Genomic DNA, 20,698 nt, shown 5'->3' with positions numbered 1-20,698 from the left:
TTTGGGAGTTTTTTTGGCAGGAGACTACACAGACATTGCAGTCCCCCAAAAAAATATACACACGTGTTTTTCTAAAACATCTCTATATTATTATCTACTCTTCTTCTTCTTTTTTTTTTCTTTTGTTTTATTTATTTATTTTCAATGTGATAAGTTTCCAGAAGACCTCCTCAATTGATATCACAGATCTTTGTCAATTTAATATTTGTTCTCTTTTTGTCCTTTTCCAGGCCAGCAAAAAATGCGCAGTCATCGGGGGCTCAGGGTTTCTTGGCCAACACATGGTGGAGCGCTTGCTAGAGAGAGGATATTCTGTTAATGTGTTTGATATGCGACAGGGCTTTGAGAATGATCGTGTCCAGTTTTTTATCGGTGATCTCTGCAACAAACAGGTAAAAAAATTCATCCCACCCAGACCCTCAGTTTTTGTCTTTATTATCTGGCAGTGTTTCCATATAGACCACGGGCAGACAAATTAGTTTAAAAGTCCTAAAAACATTTGGCTCCAGCTGTCCTTTTTTGGGCACAGTGACTATGAGGACATGCTGTTGGCTAAGAACTGTATTGACTTGTAAGTTTAGTTCAGCCAAGTTGTTGCTGACTCTGTATTATCAGAGGGTACAATGGTAATCAGGACTGGTTTTCTAACCTGTAATACATCAAATCACACAGTACTGAGCCCATGTAACCCTTTTTGAGGCTGGGTTCACACTTATGCCAATTGGATGCGGATTTCCCCACATGACAGGAGACTGACCAGCTCTCCATGGAGCTGGTTCACACACCTATGGGGCCTCCACGGTCCACACTAGAAAAGGGTCCTGTGCATCTTTGTTTTACGTGTCAGGTCCGAATTCAGGCAAAGATTTGGACCTGATTTGCCCCTGAAACGGAGAGCAGGGATGCACCAGACCCCTTGCGAGCCCCGGCCGCAGCTAGTGTGAACCCAGCCTAAGGGGTGAGTGCTTGGTAAGTGGTAATACCACAGCAAATCCAAATTTTGAGAAAAGCCAGCCCTACAACAATGCAAAAAAAAAAAGTTTTGTGAGGGTATGCAGACTCTCTCTTTCTCAAGGTGTCTGCATACTCTGTCTATCACCTTGAGAAAGAGGGTCTGCATCATCTCAAAACCATTGAGACTTTAGTAAATGGCCATTCTGGAACATTGTTGGAGTGCTGGCTTTTCTCTGTTTGGTTTTCTAACTTGTTTGGCCAGCTGTTTTAACAGTGGTGAATGACCAACAAGCCTGAGGTCTATTGGTACACATACATGTTCAGATTATCTACAGTAGCATAATAATAATGTACAGGGATATCATTTGGGAAGAATAAAGTAGGCCATACATCTTTCTTTCTTTCTTTCTCGTACATCACGGGACACAGAGCCTCAATTTCTGATGGGTTATGGGTATCACAAGGTGATTGGACACTGGTCACACCCTAGACAGGAAGTTCATCCCCCTATATAACCCCTCCCCTTACTGGGGATACCTCAGTTTTTTCGCCAGTGTCTTAGGCGTTGGTCACGAATAAGATGTGCTGAGCTCCAAAGGGATATCCTATACTGGGGCAAGCCATGCAACCGGATCCATTCAAAGTGCTTTTTATAGGCCAAATTGGATGGTATCTGGGCCTTGTGTCCGAAGAAACAAGGTTTTACCTGTAACGCTTCTCTTTTTAGAAAGCTGGACCCAGTATTTTTCTAGCCATATCCCTGGCGGGGTGCTTTACGGGCCCAGAACTGCAGATCCTCCTATTCTAGGGGGCCCCTGTCTCTGAAGGTTTTTCCAAACCGTGAGAGGTGAAGATTGGGTCTGTATAACAGAACCCTGCAGCTGGATAAGGTAAGGGAGATTCCTCAGAATTTTTTTATTCTAGTAGGTTTCTCTTTTAAGTAAATGTATGCTATGCCTATTGTCGCCACCGGGGGCTGCCAAAAGCACATACCTTTTCATGCTTGATCTGTCTGTCTCAGTGTCCACGCTCCTCCAGCCGAGCTCTAGGTAGGATGGGATGGGGGCTCTTTCCTTAGGGATATCTCCCCCCCGAGATTTAGGGAGGCCGGGGTGGCCTGAACTAAAACAAGCGGTAGTATACTGCGCTACCGCCACCGCTACTGTTTGGCAGGTTCCTCATCTACCGGCCCTTCTCTCTCCTCCACCCCAGCCTCACCTCCATGCTTGTCCCGAGGATCGGAGCCTCGGCTCGCGCAGGAAAGCACACGTTTTTGAAAAAACCGAGGAGGGGGGTGGTCGGAGGAGGGGGGGCGGAGCATTAACGCGACGTTCGGCGTGATTAGACGAACACATCGCTGGCTACACAGGCTATAAAGGGCCCACTTTTTCAGGTGCACACAGCCTATGGAGGGACACAGAGATGACGGTCGCATGTGAGGTGGGACACAGGCATTCTCCCAGGCAGCATTTACTTAGAAACACTAGACTGGGCATTGGTAGCAGCGGCAGTTGCTGTACTACCTCGCTCAGCAGTCTGTTTTTTATGGTACCTCCACCTTTGTTGCTTTGCACTATGGGTAAAAGAGGTACAAATACCCCGAAAACCAGAGGCTCTAGGGGATCTCCCTCAGGCTCTGAGGACCCCCCTTCTGCAGCATCTCCCCCCCCCGAAGGACCTGGGATTGTTGGCCAGGGAGAGCCATCAGGGTCAGGGGCTGCATCTGCTTCTGGCACTTCAGCCCCTGTATACATTACGCAGGAGGTTTTTTCCTCAACCATTAATGGATTAGAGGAAAGATTAATGGCCTTAATCGCATCTTCACTCGGTGGAAGAAAACGCACTAGGTCTCCCTCTGTTACCCAGGACCCTCAAGCTGAGGAACTCTGGGGAAATAGGAGATGAATCCCTCTCAGAGGATCGGGATGGGACTGATGATTCTTCTGAGGAATCAAGTGAAGAGGGACCTTCTTCAGCTTCTCAGGATGAGAAGGTGTTGGTACAGATTCTTGCTGGGTTGGTCCGCTCCACATTTAAGTTGCCCGTATCTGAGTCAGTTAAAGAACCCTCCTCTTCTTTGGGTTCACTGAAACCTCCTCAAACAACACATGCTTTTCCTGTTCATAGTTTACTAGAAAAGCTAATTTATTCTGAGTGGGATCACCCAGATAAACGTTTTTTTCCGCCTAAAAAGTTTTCAACACTTTTTCCTATGGAGGAAAAATTTTGAAAAATGTGGGGTATACCGGCAGTTGGCGCCGCCATTTCCTCCGTAAATAAAAGTCTGACTTGTCCTGTCGACAATGCTCAGATGCTTAGGGATCCAACTGATAAAAAAAAATGGAATCCCTGTTAAAAAATATTTTTTCCTTAGCAGGTTCAGTAGCTCAACCTGCAGTGGCAGCGATCGGAGTCTGTCAATACTTGAGAGACCATGTTAAACAGGTCCTTAAAGTTCTACCTGAACAGCAGGCCCGGGGGTTGGCCAACCTTCCAGCAGCTTTATGTTTTGCTGTTGACGCATTCAGAGATTCTATCATCCAAACCTCTCGCCTTTCGCTTGGGTTGGTACATATGCGTAGAATCTTATGGTTGAAAAATTGGTCAGCCGAATCACCATGTAAGAAGCTTCTGGCTGGATTTCTATTTTGTGGTGCTAGGCTGTTTGGAGAGGATTTGAACAACTATATCCAAAAGATCTCTAGTGGGAAAAGCACTCTCTTACCTGTTAAGAAAAGGAGTAAACGTCCCTCTTTTAAACGGGCTCTTTCCCCATTGCCAGGAGCATCAGCCTCCAGGCAGTCGCGACGGCCTCCTCCGTCAGGCTCAAGAAATAAATTTCAGAGTCGACCCCAGGAACAAAAGTCCTGGGGGAAGAAGCCTACTAGACAAGACGCTAAAGCCTCTTTATGAAGGAGCGCCCCCGCTCATTCGGGTGGGGGGAAGACTGCTACAGTTCTCAAAGCTCTGGCAGGAAGATTTCCAGGACAGATGGGTAATCTCCACGGTAACTCTCGGTTACAAACTGGAGTTCCGAGAATTCCCCTCTCCTCGTTTCCTCAGATCGAATGTCCCCAGAGATCCAGGGAAAAAGCAGTCTCTCCTTCTAGCGTTAGAGCGACTATTGTCGCAAAAGGTCATCGTGGTGGTTCCCACGGAAGAGCAGGGATTGAGGTTTTATTCCAATCTTTTCACGGTTCAAAAACCAAATGGAGATGTCAGACCCGTTCTGGATCTAAAGGATCTAAACCGATTCCTAAAGATTCGGTCCTTTCGCATGGAATCAATTCGGTCAGTAGTCTCCATCCTACAAGAAGGAGAATTTCTGGCATCAATAGACATCAAGGATGCGTACCTGCATGTACCCATTTTCCCTTCTCATCAAAAGTACTTGCGTTTCGAAGTAGAAAAACGCCACTTTCAGTTTATAGCCCTGCCTTTTGGGCTAGCCACTGCACCTCGGGTGTTTACAAAGATCTTGGCTCCTACTCTGGCCAGATTAAGGGCCCAAGATATAACTGTCATAGCATACCTAGACGACCTGCTCTTGATAGACCGGTCGGTAGCCTGCCTGAACCAGAGCTTGGTGACCACAGTCAACTACTTGGAATACCTAGGTTGGATTCTCAACTTAGAAAAGTCTTTCTTAAAACCAGTAAGAAGACTAGCGTATTTGGGCCTGGTCGTAAATACAAGTCAAGAGAAGGTATTTTTACCCCATGCAAAGATCAGTGCCTTTTAAAAGAACTGATTCAGGTAGTCAGGACCAAAAAGGGTCCTTCTGTCCGCCTTTGTATGAGGCTGCTGGGAAAGATGGTGGCTTCATTCGAAGCAGTTCCCTATGCTCAGTTTAATTCAAGACTGCTGCAACACAGTATCCTGTCTGCTTGGAACAAGAAGGTTCAGGCATTAGATTTTCCTATGCATCTGTCTCCTACAGTGCGTCAGAGCCTCAGTTAGTGATTAATACCCGAAAACCTGCAAAAAGGGAAATCCTTTTTACCGGTTACCTGGACAGTGGTAACAACGGATGCCAGTCTTTCGGGTTGGGGAGCAGTTCTGGAACAGTCTGCGGTCCAGGGGGAATGGTCCGAAATCGAGAACACCTTACCCATCAACATTCTGGAGATCTGTGCGGCGTATCTATCCCTAAGGGCCTGGACTCTCAGGCTACGGAGTTGCCCTGTCAGGATCCAGTCCGACAATGCCACAGCAGTGGCTTATATCAATCATCAAGGAGGCACCAGGAGTCGCGCAGCTCAGAGAGAAGTGAACCAGATTTTAGTCTGGGCAGAAAAGCATGTGCCATGCATATCGGCAGTTTTCATTCCAGGGATAGAGAACTGGCAGGCGGACTATTTGAGTCGCCAGCGGTTAGTCCCGGGGGAATGGTCTCTTCACCCCGACGTCTTTTGGGCCATATGCCAAAGATGGGGGGTTCCAGATGTAGATCTCTTTGCATCCAGGTTCAACAAAAAGGTCGAAAAGTTTGTGGCAAGAACAAAGGATCCTCTTGCATGCGGGACAGATGCGTTGGTGATTCCGTGGCATCAGTTCTCACTGATTTATGCATTCCCTCCTATTCTGCTACTGCCACGGCTCCTTCGCAGGATCCGGCAGGAGAAGAAGTTGGTACTTCTGGTAGCTCCAGCCTGGCCCAGGAGAGCTTGGTATGCAGAAATAGTAAGGATGACAGTGGGTTCCCCGTGGACCCTACCGTCACGTCCAGACCTGTTATCTCAAGGTCCAGTGTTTCATCCTGTCTTACAAACGCTAAATTTGACGGTTTGGCTATTGAAACCCACGTTCTGAAGAGTCGTGGGCTTTCAGGTCCTGTGATCTCTACCTTAATCAATGCAAGGAAGCCGGCTTCCAGAGTGATTTATCATAGAGTTTGGAAGACTTATGTATCCTGGTGTGAAGCCAGGGGTTGGCATCCCAGAAAATGTCATAGGTAGAATTCTTGACTTCCTACAAATAGGATTTAGAGATGAAGCTGGCCTTGAGTACCATCAATGGCCAGGTCTCGGCCTTATCAGTATTATTTCAGTGGCCACTTGCTTCACATTCTTTGATCCGAAGCTTTATGCAGGGGGTGACGCGTCTTAATCCTCCAGTTAAAATGCCCCTAAACCCCTGGGACTTGAATTTGGTTCTGTCGGTTTTACGGAAACAGCCTTTTGAACCAATACGTCAGATTCCCTTGGTCTTGTTGACAAGAAAGTTAATTTTCCTGGTAGCCATTTCTTCTGCTAGAAGAGTATCAGAGTTAGCAGCTCTTTCCTGTAAAGAGCCTTATTTAATCATGCATAAGGATAGTGGTATTGCGCCCTCATCCTAGCTTTCTACCGAAAGTGGTTTCAGATTTCCATCTAAACCAAGATATTGTTCTGCCTTCATTTTTCCAGATACCTGTTCTACGGAAGAAAGATCACTACATTCTTTGAATGTAGTAAGGGCAGTCAAAGCCTATCTGGAAGCAACTGCTCAGGTTCGCAAAACAGATGTTTTGTTAGTACTGCCAGAAGGTCCCAATAGAGGGCAGGCAGCGTCCAAGTCTACCCTTTCGAAATGGATTCGACAAATGATTATTCAAGCTTACGGTTTGAAACAAAAAATTCCACCTTTTCAAATCAAGGCACACTCCACAAGGGCGTTTAGTGCTTCTTGGGCGGTGCATCACCGGGCCTCTATGGCTCAAATCTGCAAGGCCGCAACCTGGTCTTCAGTCCATACATTCACCAGATTTTATCAGGTGGATGTGGGAAGGCATGAGGATGTCGCCTTTGGGCGTAGTGTTCTGCAGGCAGCAGTACGAGGTCCTCAGGTCTGATTACACCCTATGTTGTGTGGTCCCCTCCCCTCAAATAACATTGCTCTGGGACATCCCATCAGTAATTACTGAGGCTCTGTGTCCCGTGATGTACAAGAAAGAAAATAGGATTTTTTAAAACAGCTTACCTGTAAAATCCTTTTCTTTTGAGGTACATCATGGGACACAGAGGTCCTGCCCCTCTTCTAACACACTTTTATATTGCTTTGCTACAAAACTGAGGTATCCCCAGTAAGGGGAGGGGTTATATAGGGGGATGAACTTCCTGTCTAGGGTGTGACCAGTGTCCAATCACCTTGTGATACCCATAACTCATCAGTAATTACTGAGGCTCTGTGTCCCAAAAAAAAAAAATCCTACTTTACCAGATTTCACAGCACTTCCTTGCAATCAAGTCACTGGCCGGCTCTCTCCTCTGCCCGGGTGACAGATGCAGTGGGCGGGGCCAAAATTCCCTCACTGACATCAGCCTGGGCATGAGGAGGAGAGAGCCAACTGGTCACGTGATCGCAGGGAACCGCCGTGAAATACGGTAAAGGAGGCATTTTTTAAAATAAAGCACACAGCACACAGACAGGAGCACTTGTTATTAGGACACAGAGGGGCTTACATAAAGTTTTAACAGTTATGAGCGCAGCAGGAGTGGTGGGGGCTGGCACTGACACAGGTGCAGACAGGCAGGGATGGGAGGGGGGAGTGGGACACAGGAGCACAGAGGAGGACAGGAGGGTTGCGGATGACGGAGGCACATAAACTGACCATGATGTCAGGGCTCAGCAGCCATGATGAACCGAGGTCACTTTACATAGGGGAGGGCAGAAACTGGCAGGTTCGGCCAGGTATTACAAGGGGGCAAATGACACAGCACAAGCAATGTGCTGTATAAAATGTTTTAAAGGGACAGGATCCATTTTTTTTTTTTTTTTTTTTTTTTTTACTAGATCTGGTCCGCTTTTATCCAGGATACCACCAGTTTGACAGCATGATGTGTATACTGTTTCTCTACTTGCAATAAACCTCTCACAAGCCTGGCTAGTGGAATCTGAACAAGCAGTGAAAAAAGTTCATAGACAGAAGTTAGCAAAAGTGACAGCCAATACAAACTTAGCTGCCTATATCTCAGGATCTAAGGAGTGTTTTGGACATTTTTTTTTTTTTTTTTAGGAAATGCCTATGCGTAGTTTTATTATATGCTCAGTTTGATTTGCTCATGCTTGTGACATGTCTACATTAATGGATCTCCAAGTTGTCAGGACAGGTCTTAGAATAATCATGACCTATGATTCGTCCTGCTCATGCTATTGGCCCAATGCTATCATAACGCGTTTTAAGCTGGCAGTGGGTTACTTATTTAGAGTAAGTTATAGAGTAACAGTCATGGTACTGCATGCCATGTCCTTAAGTAAATAATAAAACTTTTTTTCCATGTCTTGGACATCACAGTGTATATATATGTTTTTTATAATCCTGCTTTTTCCTCACTAACACTAGGATTTACTGCCAGCACTTCAGGGTGTGAATACTGTCTTTCACTGTGCATCCCCGGCCCCCTCCAGCGATAACAAAGAACTATTCTACAGAGTTAACTACACTGGAACAAGGACAGTCATTGAGGCCTGCAAGGATGCTGGTGTCCAAGTGAGTAGACTAATAAAGCTTTTAATTGCTGTACCCACATAGTCTAATATTTGAGTCTATGGGGCTTGGCAGAACAATAATTTGTTCTTAGTTTATGTTGCAATCTCTCTGTTTCACAGAGGTTATTATAAAGGCATCAAATATTGCTCACATACTCCTGCTTTATTATCTGCTGGTGACCCCAGTAGGGTCTGTATCTATTCAGGAGTCTAGCAGGGATTAGAGTTGTCAGGAGCGTTAACATCTAATGGTGCCTAGCACTTAGTGGGAGTAGGGGTTGAATTTTTTCCCCATTAATAGATTTGCTTTAAAACCCAGTTCAACTTTCTGATTCATTCAGCTAAATACATTCCAGTTGCATCAAAGCAAAAGGTGTTTGAAGACTTGCACTTCATTTTCTTTAGAAAACAGGCACAACCTGAGCAGAAAGCTTGTCCCCTGTCTGCATGCTGCAGATTTTGACCCTTGCTGTTTGTATGGAATCAGTGGTCTATCTGATGAAGTCTGACACCCCCCCCCCCCCCCCCCTGCTAAGTCAAGGTTGGAGCTCTCCAATCAGTGGTGAGCATGAGTTTTGCTGATTGCATAGCTATAGGTCTGACTCAACAGGGGTGTGTCAGACCTCTTCAGAGAGAATGGGGGACAGGCTTTTTTACTCAGGCTGTGGTGGCTTTCTAAAGAAAATTAACTGTAATGTCGCGTACACACGAGCTGACTTGCCAACGGGCTAAACGGCATTATTAAATGTGCATACCATGCTTCTATATGGGCAGTATTCGTTTTTAATGTGTAGGTGCACATTGATGAAAAAAAAAAAAAAACTGTCAGGGAATTACCTCTCCCTATCTTATAAAAAATACCTGATCACACAGACCTCAAAGTGCAGTCCCACTCTCCACTGCACTGATCCCTGCAGAGTCACACTGTGCCTACAGCCCGTTTTGAAGCATGTAGTGAATATATAATATATAATATAATTTTTATACATTTTTTTTTTTTCTATTCAGGTAGATGTGAAATATTCCATAAGAATATATTTACATTCACTGTTCCAGCCAACAGATGGTGCTCTAGGCTTTTACTCACAACTTTGCAAGTTTTAGACAGCTGTGAAAAATGCTGTAAATAAGGTATCCTTTCAGAAATAGAAGTGTTAAAGTGGTGTTCCACCCTAAAAAAAAAAAATGCATGAATGTGCCTAAAAAAAAAAATTAAAAAAAACATTTGGAAATTTTTTTTTTTTTTTTTTTTACTTACCTCCTAAATGCCTGTTGCTAGGGGGTCCCTCGTAGTCAGCCTCTTTCAGTGCCTGGGCTGGTGACATCACTTCCCCTCGGCACAGGAAGGGCTCAGCTCTGCTCCCTCCCTCTTGTCAATCATCTGGGACCCATTACAGGTCCCAGATGACTGAGCGGCCAATCACGGTGCGTGGCGCCGCTCGCGCATGCGCAGTGGGTGCCCGGCTGTGAAGCCACAGCTGGGCACCCACAGTTGCAATGCCGGCGCCGCCGAACGGAGGGGGAGATGAGCGGGGCTTCGATTCCCAGCATTGCTGGACCCTGGACAGGTAAGTGTCCAATTAAAAGTCAGCAGCTGCAGTATTTGTAGCTGCTGACTTTAAATTTTTTTTTTTTTTAATGGGAACTCCTCTTTAATAGTTAATTTGCATTTTGTTAATTGATAAAAATAAAGTTAGATTTGGGCAGGATCAGTGGTGTCAATGCTGAGAAATACAGGCAGATGCTTATCCATCATGCCATACCATCAGGGAGGGGTGTGATTGGCCCCAAATTTATTCTGCAGCTGAACAACGACCCCAAACATACAGCCAATGTCATTAGGAACTATCTTCAGTGTAAAGAACAAGGAGTCCCGGAAGTGATGGTTTGGCCCCCAGAGAGCCCCGATCTTAACATCATCAAGCCTGTCTGGGATTACATGAAGAAACGGAAGGATTTGAGGCAGCCTACATCCACAGAAGATCCGTGGTTAGTTCTCCAAGAGGTTTGGAACAACCTACCTGACGAGTTCCTTCAAAAACTGTGTGCAAGTATACCTAGAAGAATTAATGCTGGTTTGAAGGCAAAGGGTGGTCACATCAAATTATTGATTTGATCTGGATTTCTCTTCTGTTCATTTATTTTGATCAATTTGTTAATTGATAAAAATTAAACTTAACAATTCTATTTCTGAAAGCTTTCTTATATAACAGCATTTCTTCACACCTGCCTAAACATTTTGCACAGAACTGTATATGATTTGGGGGTAATTATTAGCAACTGTCACTTTTCTGCCTCAACATAAAATGTTTTTGAAATCTACCTTTGGGGATGCATACAAACTACATACCGTATATTGACTGTTGCAATTTTATATGCTTTGAACACTTAAAAGAAAAAAATAGTAATAGTTGAATATTGTATTGCTTTTTATTCACTTTCATGTATAGTTGTTGTTTAATATTGTATATATTATTCACCCCAATATTGGTTTTCCATCTGTTGCAATGAAAGTATAAATAAATCAAGTGCTTTCTGATCAGTGGTTAAGAGTTTCAGTCTATCCTTGGGGTGTCCCTGCCACCCCAGGGTGGAGGACGCTGGGAGTTGTCACTGAACTGACATGTACAGGTGTGGGAAATGAGTAACAGTGGAAGGCAGGGCGCTGTGTCGCAAGTCACTACTGAATACTAATTACCTGCCTAATGACCTTATGACATTGGAAATCTCTCACTGTGATGAGAGAAGGGGGGGAAGGGGGGGCACAATTGTACTAAAAAAATGAATGTGTAATATTTATACTGGCTTGGTGTAAGATTCATTAGCAATGCTGGTTAGCTCTGTACATGACTCATCTCCATTGTGCAGTAAAGTGTCACACCTCACTCTCACATCTCAACACTTTTACATATGACAAGTTATATAGGCAATTTAGAGTAATCACTTTAGATCTTTAGCTCCTAAGTGTGTTTTTTGTGTATTTTCAGAAGCTAGTGCTGACCAGCAGTGCCAGTGTTGTCTTTGAAGGTACAGACATAAAGAATGGGACAGAGGATCTGCCATATGCCAAGAAACCCATTGACTATTACACAGAGACCAAGATACTTCAAGAGAAGGTGAGTGTTCATGCAAATGCATGGTAATTTCCTGCCTAAAATGAACAGTAACCAAGGTTAAGTCTCATGCAGTTTATTGTGTAATATTGGGGTAGATTTACTAAAAGTTAAAGTAGAAGTCCACCCTAACACTAAAATCCCTGCATCTGCAGACACCCACGATCTAACACTAACCCATCTAGCCCTGTACATAGAAATCAGTATACATACCTTTTCTGAAGCTGATCCGACCTGATCCCACGCTGAGCTGTCATCTGCGGCCTCCCTGTGGAGGCGGGTTGTCCCAGACAGAGGGGGACCAAGAAGAAAAGCTGGGCTCAAGGGAGAGGCAAACTCAATATGTGTTGAATGCAAAATACATATTTATTGGTACAAAATTATTTAAACATGAAGATATATGCACGAGCATGACCCAAATATAACCCTGCCCTATTAAAATTGATCAATATCTAAATTGATCAAACACAAACCATACACAGACATGGGGAACATATAACATGTGTGAATAGACAAGACAAGACAAGGGCGTCCGGACGTCTTGGCTATTGATGTCTGCAGAAACCACCTATGGTAAATATACAGGAATGCTGAATGCGGTTAGTGGTGCAGACATCAATTCCCCCGGGGGAGGGGCGGCTCAGGGCAGATGGTGCAGGAAAGGGGAACTGGGAAAAAGGGGGGGGGGGGGGGGGAGAAGGGAAGGGGGGGGGGGAGATGGGACAGGGAGGGGAGGGGGGGGAAACGGGGAACCTGGGAGAAGGTAATCAGCCGTGGAGTGGGGTGCTGATATGAGGTCTGTAATCAGACATCAATGCATCCTATGGACGGAAGTATATTAGCCATATATGTGTGAATATGGAATCACAGTTCCCAGAGTCCAGGGTAGTGTGTTGCAGGATGTACAATTATCCAGTATAGATAGACTCTATGCAGAGGTGTACTGTGGTAGAGTCAATAGGTGACAGGTATTGGCACGAATACAAAGAAGGTTGCCTGGTACGTTACCGCTTCCGGGTCCCGTCTGGGAATCCTGTAATACTTCCGGATAGCGGTGGCTCCAATATTGTAGACAGTCCCTCCTGTCGCTGTGTACAATGCCGTACACTGTCCTGGACAATTCTCCGTGATTCGCGGGGTACTACTAGTGTACCGCTGATGTAAGCATGTGGCCAGTCATCCAGGTGCACCTGTCGTCCTCCACACGGTTGCTCCAGACCATGGAGCGGAACGCTCCCTCGATAGGCGAGCCGGCTAGCCCCACCGGGGGATGACAGCGGGCGTGACGTCACTGCGCCCGGACGTCACGCCCGCTGTCATCCCCCCCCCTCCCCTCCCCGTCCCATCTCCCCCCCCTTCCCTCCCTTCCCTTCTCCCTCCTCCCCCCCCTTTTTCCCAGTTCCCCTTTCCTGCACCGTCTGCCCTGAGCCGCCCCTCCCCCGGGGGAATTGATGTCTGCACCACTAACCGCATTCAGCATTCCTGTATATTTACCATAGGTGGTTTCTGCAGACATCAATAGCCAAGACGTCCAGACGCCCTTGTCTTGTCTTGTCTATTCACACATGTTATATGTTCCCCATGTCTGTGTATGGTTTGTGTTTGATCAATTTAGATATTGATCAATTTTAATAGGGCAGGGTTATATTTGGGTCATGCTCGTGCATATATCTTCATGTTTAAATAATTTTGTACCAATAAATATGTATTTTGCATTCAACACATATTGAGTTTGCCTCTCCCTTGAGCCCCGCTTTTCTTCTTGGTCCCCCTCTGTCTGGGACAATTTGGTGCAATGTTTATGGGGGTTGGAGGGCAACCATAGCCTGATGGTACTGAATTTATTTACATGACTAAACAAGCCTCATCATACCCCTCTTGTTTCTCCCTGTGGAGGCGGGTGCAGAGGACACAGCTGACAACGGAAGCTCCATAGTAAGTCAATGGGTGACATCACTCCCCATTCATTACACAGCCATTGTCGGCTGTGTCCTCTGCACCCGCCTCTACAGGGAGGCCGCAGATGACAGCTCAGCGTGGGATCATTGTCGGCTGTGTCCTCTGTAGAGCTTCCGCCGCTGAAGATCGGACCGGATCGGCTTCAAAAAAGGTATGTATAGTGATTTCTTCTTTACAGGGATGGATAGGTTAGTGTTAGATCGTGGATGTCTGTAGATGCAGGGATTTTAGTGTTAGGCTGGACTTACACTTTAAAGTGTTTGTTAACCCAAAATTTTAAATCGCTGCCAGCCCCTCTATTATAGCCAGGCATTGGATATGTATATGTGTTATATAAAACGAGGCATGCAAATACCTTTTTTAGAGCTATCTTCAGGCCGGTCACGTGACTTGCAGCCGCTTTACATCTCCGATACATGGCTACTGCAGGAGGGGCCGACATCTCCCTCTGACGTCAGCCGGGGAGGTCACATGGCCGCTCAGCCTCTCCCGCAGTAGCCATGTATCAGAGATGTAACTCGGCCGCGAGTCACATGACCAGCCTGAAGATCGCTCTAAAAAGATATTTACATGCCTTGTTTGTATATAACACGTATACAGTGTGCTATGTCTGGCTATAATAGAGAGGCTGGAGAGTGGAGACAGAGACAAAAGACACAGAGCTGACAGGCAGGGAGGAAGGTGTGAGGGGGAGAGAGGAGAGCTGCGAATGACAGAGGGATGTACGCTGATCACTGTGGTCAGGGCTTAGCAGCCCTGATTAGCGTGGTCAGCACAGAGGGGGACACAGGAAGTGAAAGGATCATCCAGGGTTTTACAGTTTAGAGAGGGGCAGGTTACACAGCACAAGCAATGTGCTGTATAACATGCTTTAAGGGAACATGATCCCTCTAATATATACACATATACAGTATCTCACAAAAGTGAGTACACCTCTCACATTTTTGTAAATATTTTATTATATCTTTTCATGTGACAACACTGAAGAAATGACACTTTGCTACAATGTAAAGTAGTGAGTGTACAGCTTGTATAACAGTGTAAATTTGCTGACCCCTCAAAATAACTCAACACACAGCCATTAATGTCTAAATCGCTGGCAACAAAAGTGAGTACACCCCTAAGTGAAAATGTCCAAATTGGACCCAAAGTGTCAATATTTTGTGTGGCCACCATTTATTTTCCAGCACTGCCTTAACCCTCTTGGGCATGGAGTTCACCAGAGCTTCACAGGTTGCCACTGGAGTCCTCTTCCACTCCTCCATGATGACATCATGGAGCTGGTGGATGTTGGAGACCTTGTGCTCCTCCACCTTCTGTTTGAGGATGCCCCACAGATGCTCAGTAGGGTTTAGGTCTGGAGACATGCTTGGTCAGTCCATCACTTTTTTTTTTTTTTAAATATTTTTTTATTCAAATTTTAAGAAAGAAAACATATAAACATATACAAATTAATTGGTTAGTTTGTACAAGTGTAACAGCAGGTACATCGGGTAATCAGAGTGGGTAGCCGCTATGATACATACATGAAATACAAATGTGAGATATAAGTATGAAGTGCAAGTAACACTTTCCTCCTGGCAGAAGGTAGGCTTTGGTTGGAGTTAAAAAAAAAAAGAAAAAAAAATAACAGTCCATCACTTTTACCCTCAGCTTCTTTAGCAAGGCAATGGTCATCTTGGAGGTGTGTTTTGGGTCGTTATCATGTTTAAATACTGCTGGATCATGCTCTGCTTCAGTATGTCACAGTACATGTTGGCATTCATGGTTCCCTCAATGAACTGTAGCTCCCCAGTGCCGGCAGCACTCATGCAGCCCCAGACCATGACACTTCCCACCACCATGCTTGACTGTAGGCAAGACACACTTGTCTTTGTACTCCTCACCTGGTTGCCGCCACACACACTTGACACCATCTGAACCAAATAAGTTTATCTTGTGCTCACCAGACCACAGGACATGGTTCCAGTAATTCATCTTCTTATACCCTGTACATACGGTAGGATTTTCCGATGGAAAAGGTGCGATCGGATTGTGTTGTCGGAAATTCCGATCGTGTGTAGGCTCCATCGGACTTTTTCCGTCAGAATTTCCGACACACAAAGTTTGAGAGCAGAATATAAAATTTTCCGACAACAAAATCCGATCGTTTAAATTACGATCGTGTGTACACAAATCCGACGCACAAAGTGCCACTCATGCTCAGAATAAATTAAGAGACGAAAGCTATTGGCTACGGCCCCGTTTATAGTTCCGACGTACGCGTTTTACGTCACCGCACCACACCTGCTCCCCATTTACACCTGAGACCTTGTAACACTAACGAGTCACATGACACCGGGGAGGAAAAATGGCTTATTGGGCCCAATTTGGACATTTTCACTTAGGGGTGTACTCACTTTTGTTGCCAGCGGTTTAGACATTATTGGCTGTGTGTTATTTTGAGGGGACAGCAAATTTACACTGTTATACAAGCTGTACACTCACTACTTTACATTGTAGCAAAGTGTCATTTCTTCAGTGTTGTCACATGAAAAAAATATATTAAAATATTTACAAAAATGTGAGGGGTGTACTCACTTTTGTGAGATAATATATGTGTGTGTGTATATATATTATAGTGATCGTGCATGTGTGTGTATATATGTATGTGTGTGTATATGTGTGTGTGTGTATGTGTATATATATATATATATATATATATATATATATATATATATATATATATATATATATATATATATATATATATATATATAAAAAATATATAATTTTTTTTTTTTGTTAAACACTTTAAGCACTGAGAATCTGCTGCAGCTGTGCATGGTAGCCAATTGGCTTCTAACTTCAGCTTGTTCAATTAACCTTTGGCAATAAAACCTGTAAGCTGATTGGTTTCAGTTCCCGATTTTGCACTTTCCAGTTTTTTTTAAATAACCCCCCATTCATGTTTTTTAATGCTGAACTCCAGGCCAATGCAACAGACACACAAACGCAGCTCTGTATTCATTAGTACATCACTAAATGTATTCCTTTTTAAATGCAGGCAGTGTAAGTATCTCAATTTGACTTGATGTCAGCTTCTTGTAGTCACTGTACAGCAGAGCTCAGACTAGGAGACAGAGAAGCAGTACCTATCATCTGTGCTATAGTGCTCATGGCTAACAAGGAACATGCTGATATGAGGAGAGAGTAGAATGGCAGAGAAATTAGATCATTAGTCTGTTTCTCCTTTCACTGTCCAGGACAAAAGACCTGTAGAAGTAACCTAGCTGCAGCAGAGAAAAATCAGATTGCCTGCTCTGCCAGACAGGGTTGTGGTGTGTGGCAAAGCTTTGTAAATCTTAGCACTGGATGGACAGAGATACAGATCCTTTTGGCAGAGGAAACCGCTCCCATAGATGTGTTTTATTTGTGCATTAAGCTGTTTGGTGTTCAGCTTTATTTAAAAAAATGAAAACGTGTTGCGTCCTGTTGATATATCGGGCCCAAAAAATGTCTTGAATTGATCTGTATTGTGTACCTGGGGAATGCTCATGCAGGGTAAAGCAACAGGTTCAATTAACTGCTTCGCAATCACGCTATAGCTGAATTACGGCTACAGCGTGACCACACTTTGCCAGGAGACCGTTATATGACGTCCTCATGTGCTTGTGCTGTCTGCACACCCCCCACGGCACGCATTGGCTCTGATCTGTGATCGCTGCATCCTTAGGACGCAGCTGATCACAGATTGGGGTAAAGAGACAATCACAGTGGCTCTTTACTACATGATCAGCTGTGTCCAATAACAGCTGATCACGGATGTACACAGGATTTGACGGTTATCGGCAATCCTTCCCTCATGCTGACAGCGTGTAAGGAGAGGAGAGACGAAAACTGGCAAATTCACACATGGGACATCTGCACTGACAATCGGGGCACTGATAACAGTGTCCTGATTATCGGTGCAGCCCCAACAGTGCCCATCAGTGATGCCCATTATTGCCACCTATCAGTGCAGCATATAAGTACAGCCTCACCAGCGCACATCAGTGAAGGAGAAAAATTACTTATTTACAACATTTTGTAACAGAAACCAAGAAAAACTGTTTTTTGTTTTTTTTAATTTTCGTTCTTTTTTCGTTTGTTTAGCAAAATACAAAAAACCCAGTGGTGGTTAAATACCACCAAAAGAAAGCTCTGTCCCATAATAAATTATAAAAATGTAGTTTGGGTACCGTGTTGTATGACTGCGCAATTGTCATTCAAAGTGTGACAGCGCTGAAAATTGGCCTGGGCAAGAAGGGGATGAAAGTGCCCGGTAGTCAACTGGTTAATTGTACCAAAAATAGATTGTCAGCCCAAAAACACAATATAAATCCTGATCTAAGCGGCTGAACACTTAAGGCCAATATATTGCAATCCTTAAATAGACATATAATACAAAAATAGTGTAACGCTAAAACATTGACTAAAATTGCATAAAGATGATAAATAGCTGCTATAAAAACGCATAGAAGTCCCAAATATAGGAAATCCTGAAAGGCCAAAAGATGATAAACGCCAGCAGCCAAGAAGGGAAATCCTCAATGGTGACCAGGGTGCTCAAGACGATCGTAAACTGTATATATTCTTATCTGTGCTTCCACCACCATAAGTACAGGCCGCTCACCTTAATCTATGGACCTCTGATTTAACAGAAAGGTCATATAAGCAGTCCCCACCGGGGTAATCGCAAGGTGCAGATCTGTTTAACGGCTGATCCAACGATCGAAATCCAGCTTCAGTAATGCATCAGCAATATGGCAAGTCTCTTATGCAGTCATGGTTCATGTAAAATCAATGAGACATATATAGTGCTTTCTGTTTTAACTAAAACCAGCTTTTAATGATAAAAATGTTACTTACAAACATAGCACTGCAAACCCAGTGCTAGGATGTGAGGCATAACATTCATGAATCAAGGAAGGTGGCTGTAATGACGTCACGGTACCCTTTGTCACACATGTATCGTCCTGTGGACGGGACTTCATCAGCGAACTATCAATAGTTACTTCAGCTACATACAGTATACAGTGCTGGGTTCCGGCTATGAGACAGAGACTTCCCATCTGAGCAATACAGAGTTGGTCTGAGTGGCACTCAGCCATTTATAGGCAGCTTTGTATTTTGTGAATGAATTCAAAGCTTCCTCTGACTGAGGGGGAGATCATAATGTCCTCAGCCTGGCTCTCGTGAGGTTTCTTTAGGTAGCAATTGTTTCATTTACTACCAGTAGCTATGGTGGAACCTACCAGATACCATGGATAAGCAGCTTGTACCTCTGTAGCTTTAGCTGGACTATATATCCCAAGACATCCTTCCAAGATGCGCTAGCATTTAGCATATCTGTCACTCTGTGTATTTTATTACATACCGTATACAAAAAAGCAATCTTGCAAAAATAATATAATTGTTCCTTGTAATGAACGCAAATTAATAATTGCTTGATTAACATAACTAACTTGCTTTTTTTCAGGAAGTTCTGTCCGCAAATGACCCATCAAAAAACTTCTTGACTGTGGCGATTCGACCTCATGGTATATTTGGCCCAAGAGACCCCCAGCTGGTTCCTATAATGGTGGAAACTGCCAAAAGTGGCAAAATGAAAATTATGATTGGGTAAGTCAGGATATGGGTTTGACCCTGGCTTCATATGAAGTATGAGCTCTGCACTATTTACATCTATGCTGCTCACCAAACCCTACTATAGAATTAAAAAAACACCATCCCTTTCGATGAAGGGAAAACATTTTACTAATCTGAAAGAGTTAATAAAAAAATTAGGAGCAGTGTTGACTCCTCCTCTATGCCATCGCTGCAGTGGTGCAATTTGAGTAGAGTAGAGGAAGGCTAGAACCCCTGTCGGCTTTTTATTTCTGTGTGTGTCCCTGTTGTAGATTTTCCTTTTACTTTCTCTCTGTTGGAACCTTTGCAACTGTGACAGGAAATTATATGATATGTCTCTAACAGTGCCCCAGATAGCAGTAAAAACCCCACAAGGGTTCTAAACCTTCCTATTATCCACACAAAAAATATCTGTACATACACTTTATATTTATAGTACCCTTTTTATTAAAGATTTTCAGTGTTATAGCTACTAGATTATGCTACATATGTAGTGCCACGTCATACTGGATACAACTATTTAAAGCATAATTCCAGGTTTTAGTAAACTTTAAATACTCTGTTTGGACCAAACAAACTATCTGCTTCGCTAACATATGGAGTGCCTGTCAATGCTGTATGAACTGTATGTAGCCTCAGCTTCATACAGATTTACAGCGCTGTGTTCTGGCAGCAGGGTGGGAACTTTCCGTCATGCTCCTGGAATAAAATCAAGTCGGGTTGAGCACTGGTCAGCCATTCGCAGGAAACGTTATATTTTCTAAATGAATACAAGGCTTCCTTTGGATGATGCGAATGATGTCACCATCTGTGTCTTGGTGAATCCGAGGAAACCTTGTATTTACAAAGCTTCCTTGTAAATGGCTGAGCAGTGCTCTGCCCATCTCAATTTTAATCCAGGAGAGGGACGTGTTCTGCTGCCAGAACTCAGTACTGTATACTGTATGTAGCGGGGGCCACATAGAGATCATACAGCTCTGACAGCTGCTGCATGTGTTAGTAAAGGAAATAGTTTATTTAAAGCACAAGTGTACCTTTTCGTATTATGTTACCCCCGTATTTAGGGTGCAACACGTTAAGAGCACCTGCCTGCACAGTTTAAAAAGAACAGCTATCTGTGAATGAATGAACTTCAACTACCGCTTGCCACTGCGACAGATGGCTTGTAGTTCTCAATGAACTGCAAGGAGGCTGCTCTCTTGGTTCATTGATCTTCCTGCTCTCCAGAAACACTAAGAAACACTAAGGTTCTGGATTCTGTAGGATCCTGGCATTACACCCATGTTAAGCTGATTGCAGGTGCAATGCTCTGCAGGCTCCCGTAAAAAATAAAAGCAATTTTTTTTTACCTGCAAAAATATGTGCATTTCATTAAAAAAAAGTGTGTATGTGTGTGTGTGTATGTGTGTGTATGTGTGTGTATGTATATATGTGTGTGTGTATATATATATATATATATATATATATATATATATATATATATATATATATATATATATATATATATATATATATATATATATATATATATATATATATATTATAGAATTTTT

General features: G+C 43.9%; 2 protein-coding genes across 3 annotated transcripts in view; one reads left to right on the top strand and one right to left on the bottom strand.

Moving 5' to 3' along the window:
• Positions 1-20,698, bottom strand: part of CETN2 (centrin 2) — a 77,566-nt gene that overhangs the window by 38,716 nt on the left and 18,152 nt on the right. The gene's annotated exons all lie outside the window — the stretch shown is intronic.
• NSDHL (NAD(P) dependent 3-beta-hydroxysteroid dehydrogenase NSDHL) overlaps positions 1-20,698 on the top strand; it is a 37,796-nt gene that overhangs the window by 6,976 nt on the left and 10,122 nt on the right. For both annotated transcript variants that reach the window (XM_073599101.1, XM_073599102.1), the window contains exons 3-6: positions 231-392; positions 8,279-8,425; positions 11,412-11,540; positions 18,997-19,139. In XM_073599101.1, the coding sequence (XP_073455202.1) occupies positions 231-392; positions 8,279-8,425; positions 11,412-11,540; positions 18,997-19,139 (581 nt within the window). The remainder of the gene's footprint in view (positions 1-230; positions 393-8,278; positions 8,426-11,411; positions 11,541-18,996; positions 19,140-20,698) is intronic.

Source organism: Aquarana catesbeiana, linkage group LG09 (genome assembly GCF_042186555.1).
Source record: "Aquarana catesbeiana isolate 2022-GZ linkage group LG09, ASM4218655v1, whole genome shotgun sequence".
NCBI classification, from domain to species: domain Eukaryota; kingdom Metazoa; phylum Chordata; class Amphibia; order Anura; family Ranidae; genus Aquarana; species Aquarana catesbeiana.
Note: the sequence above shows the minus strand (reverse complement) of the source record. Positions and strands in the feature narration are given on the sequence as shown.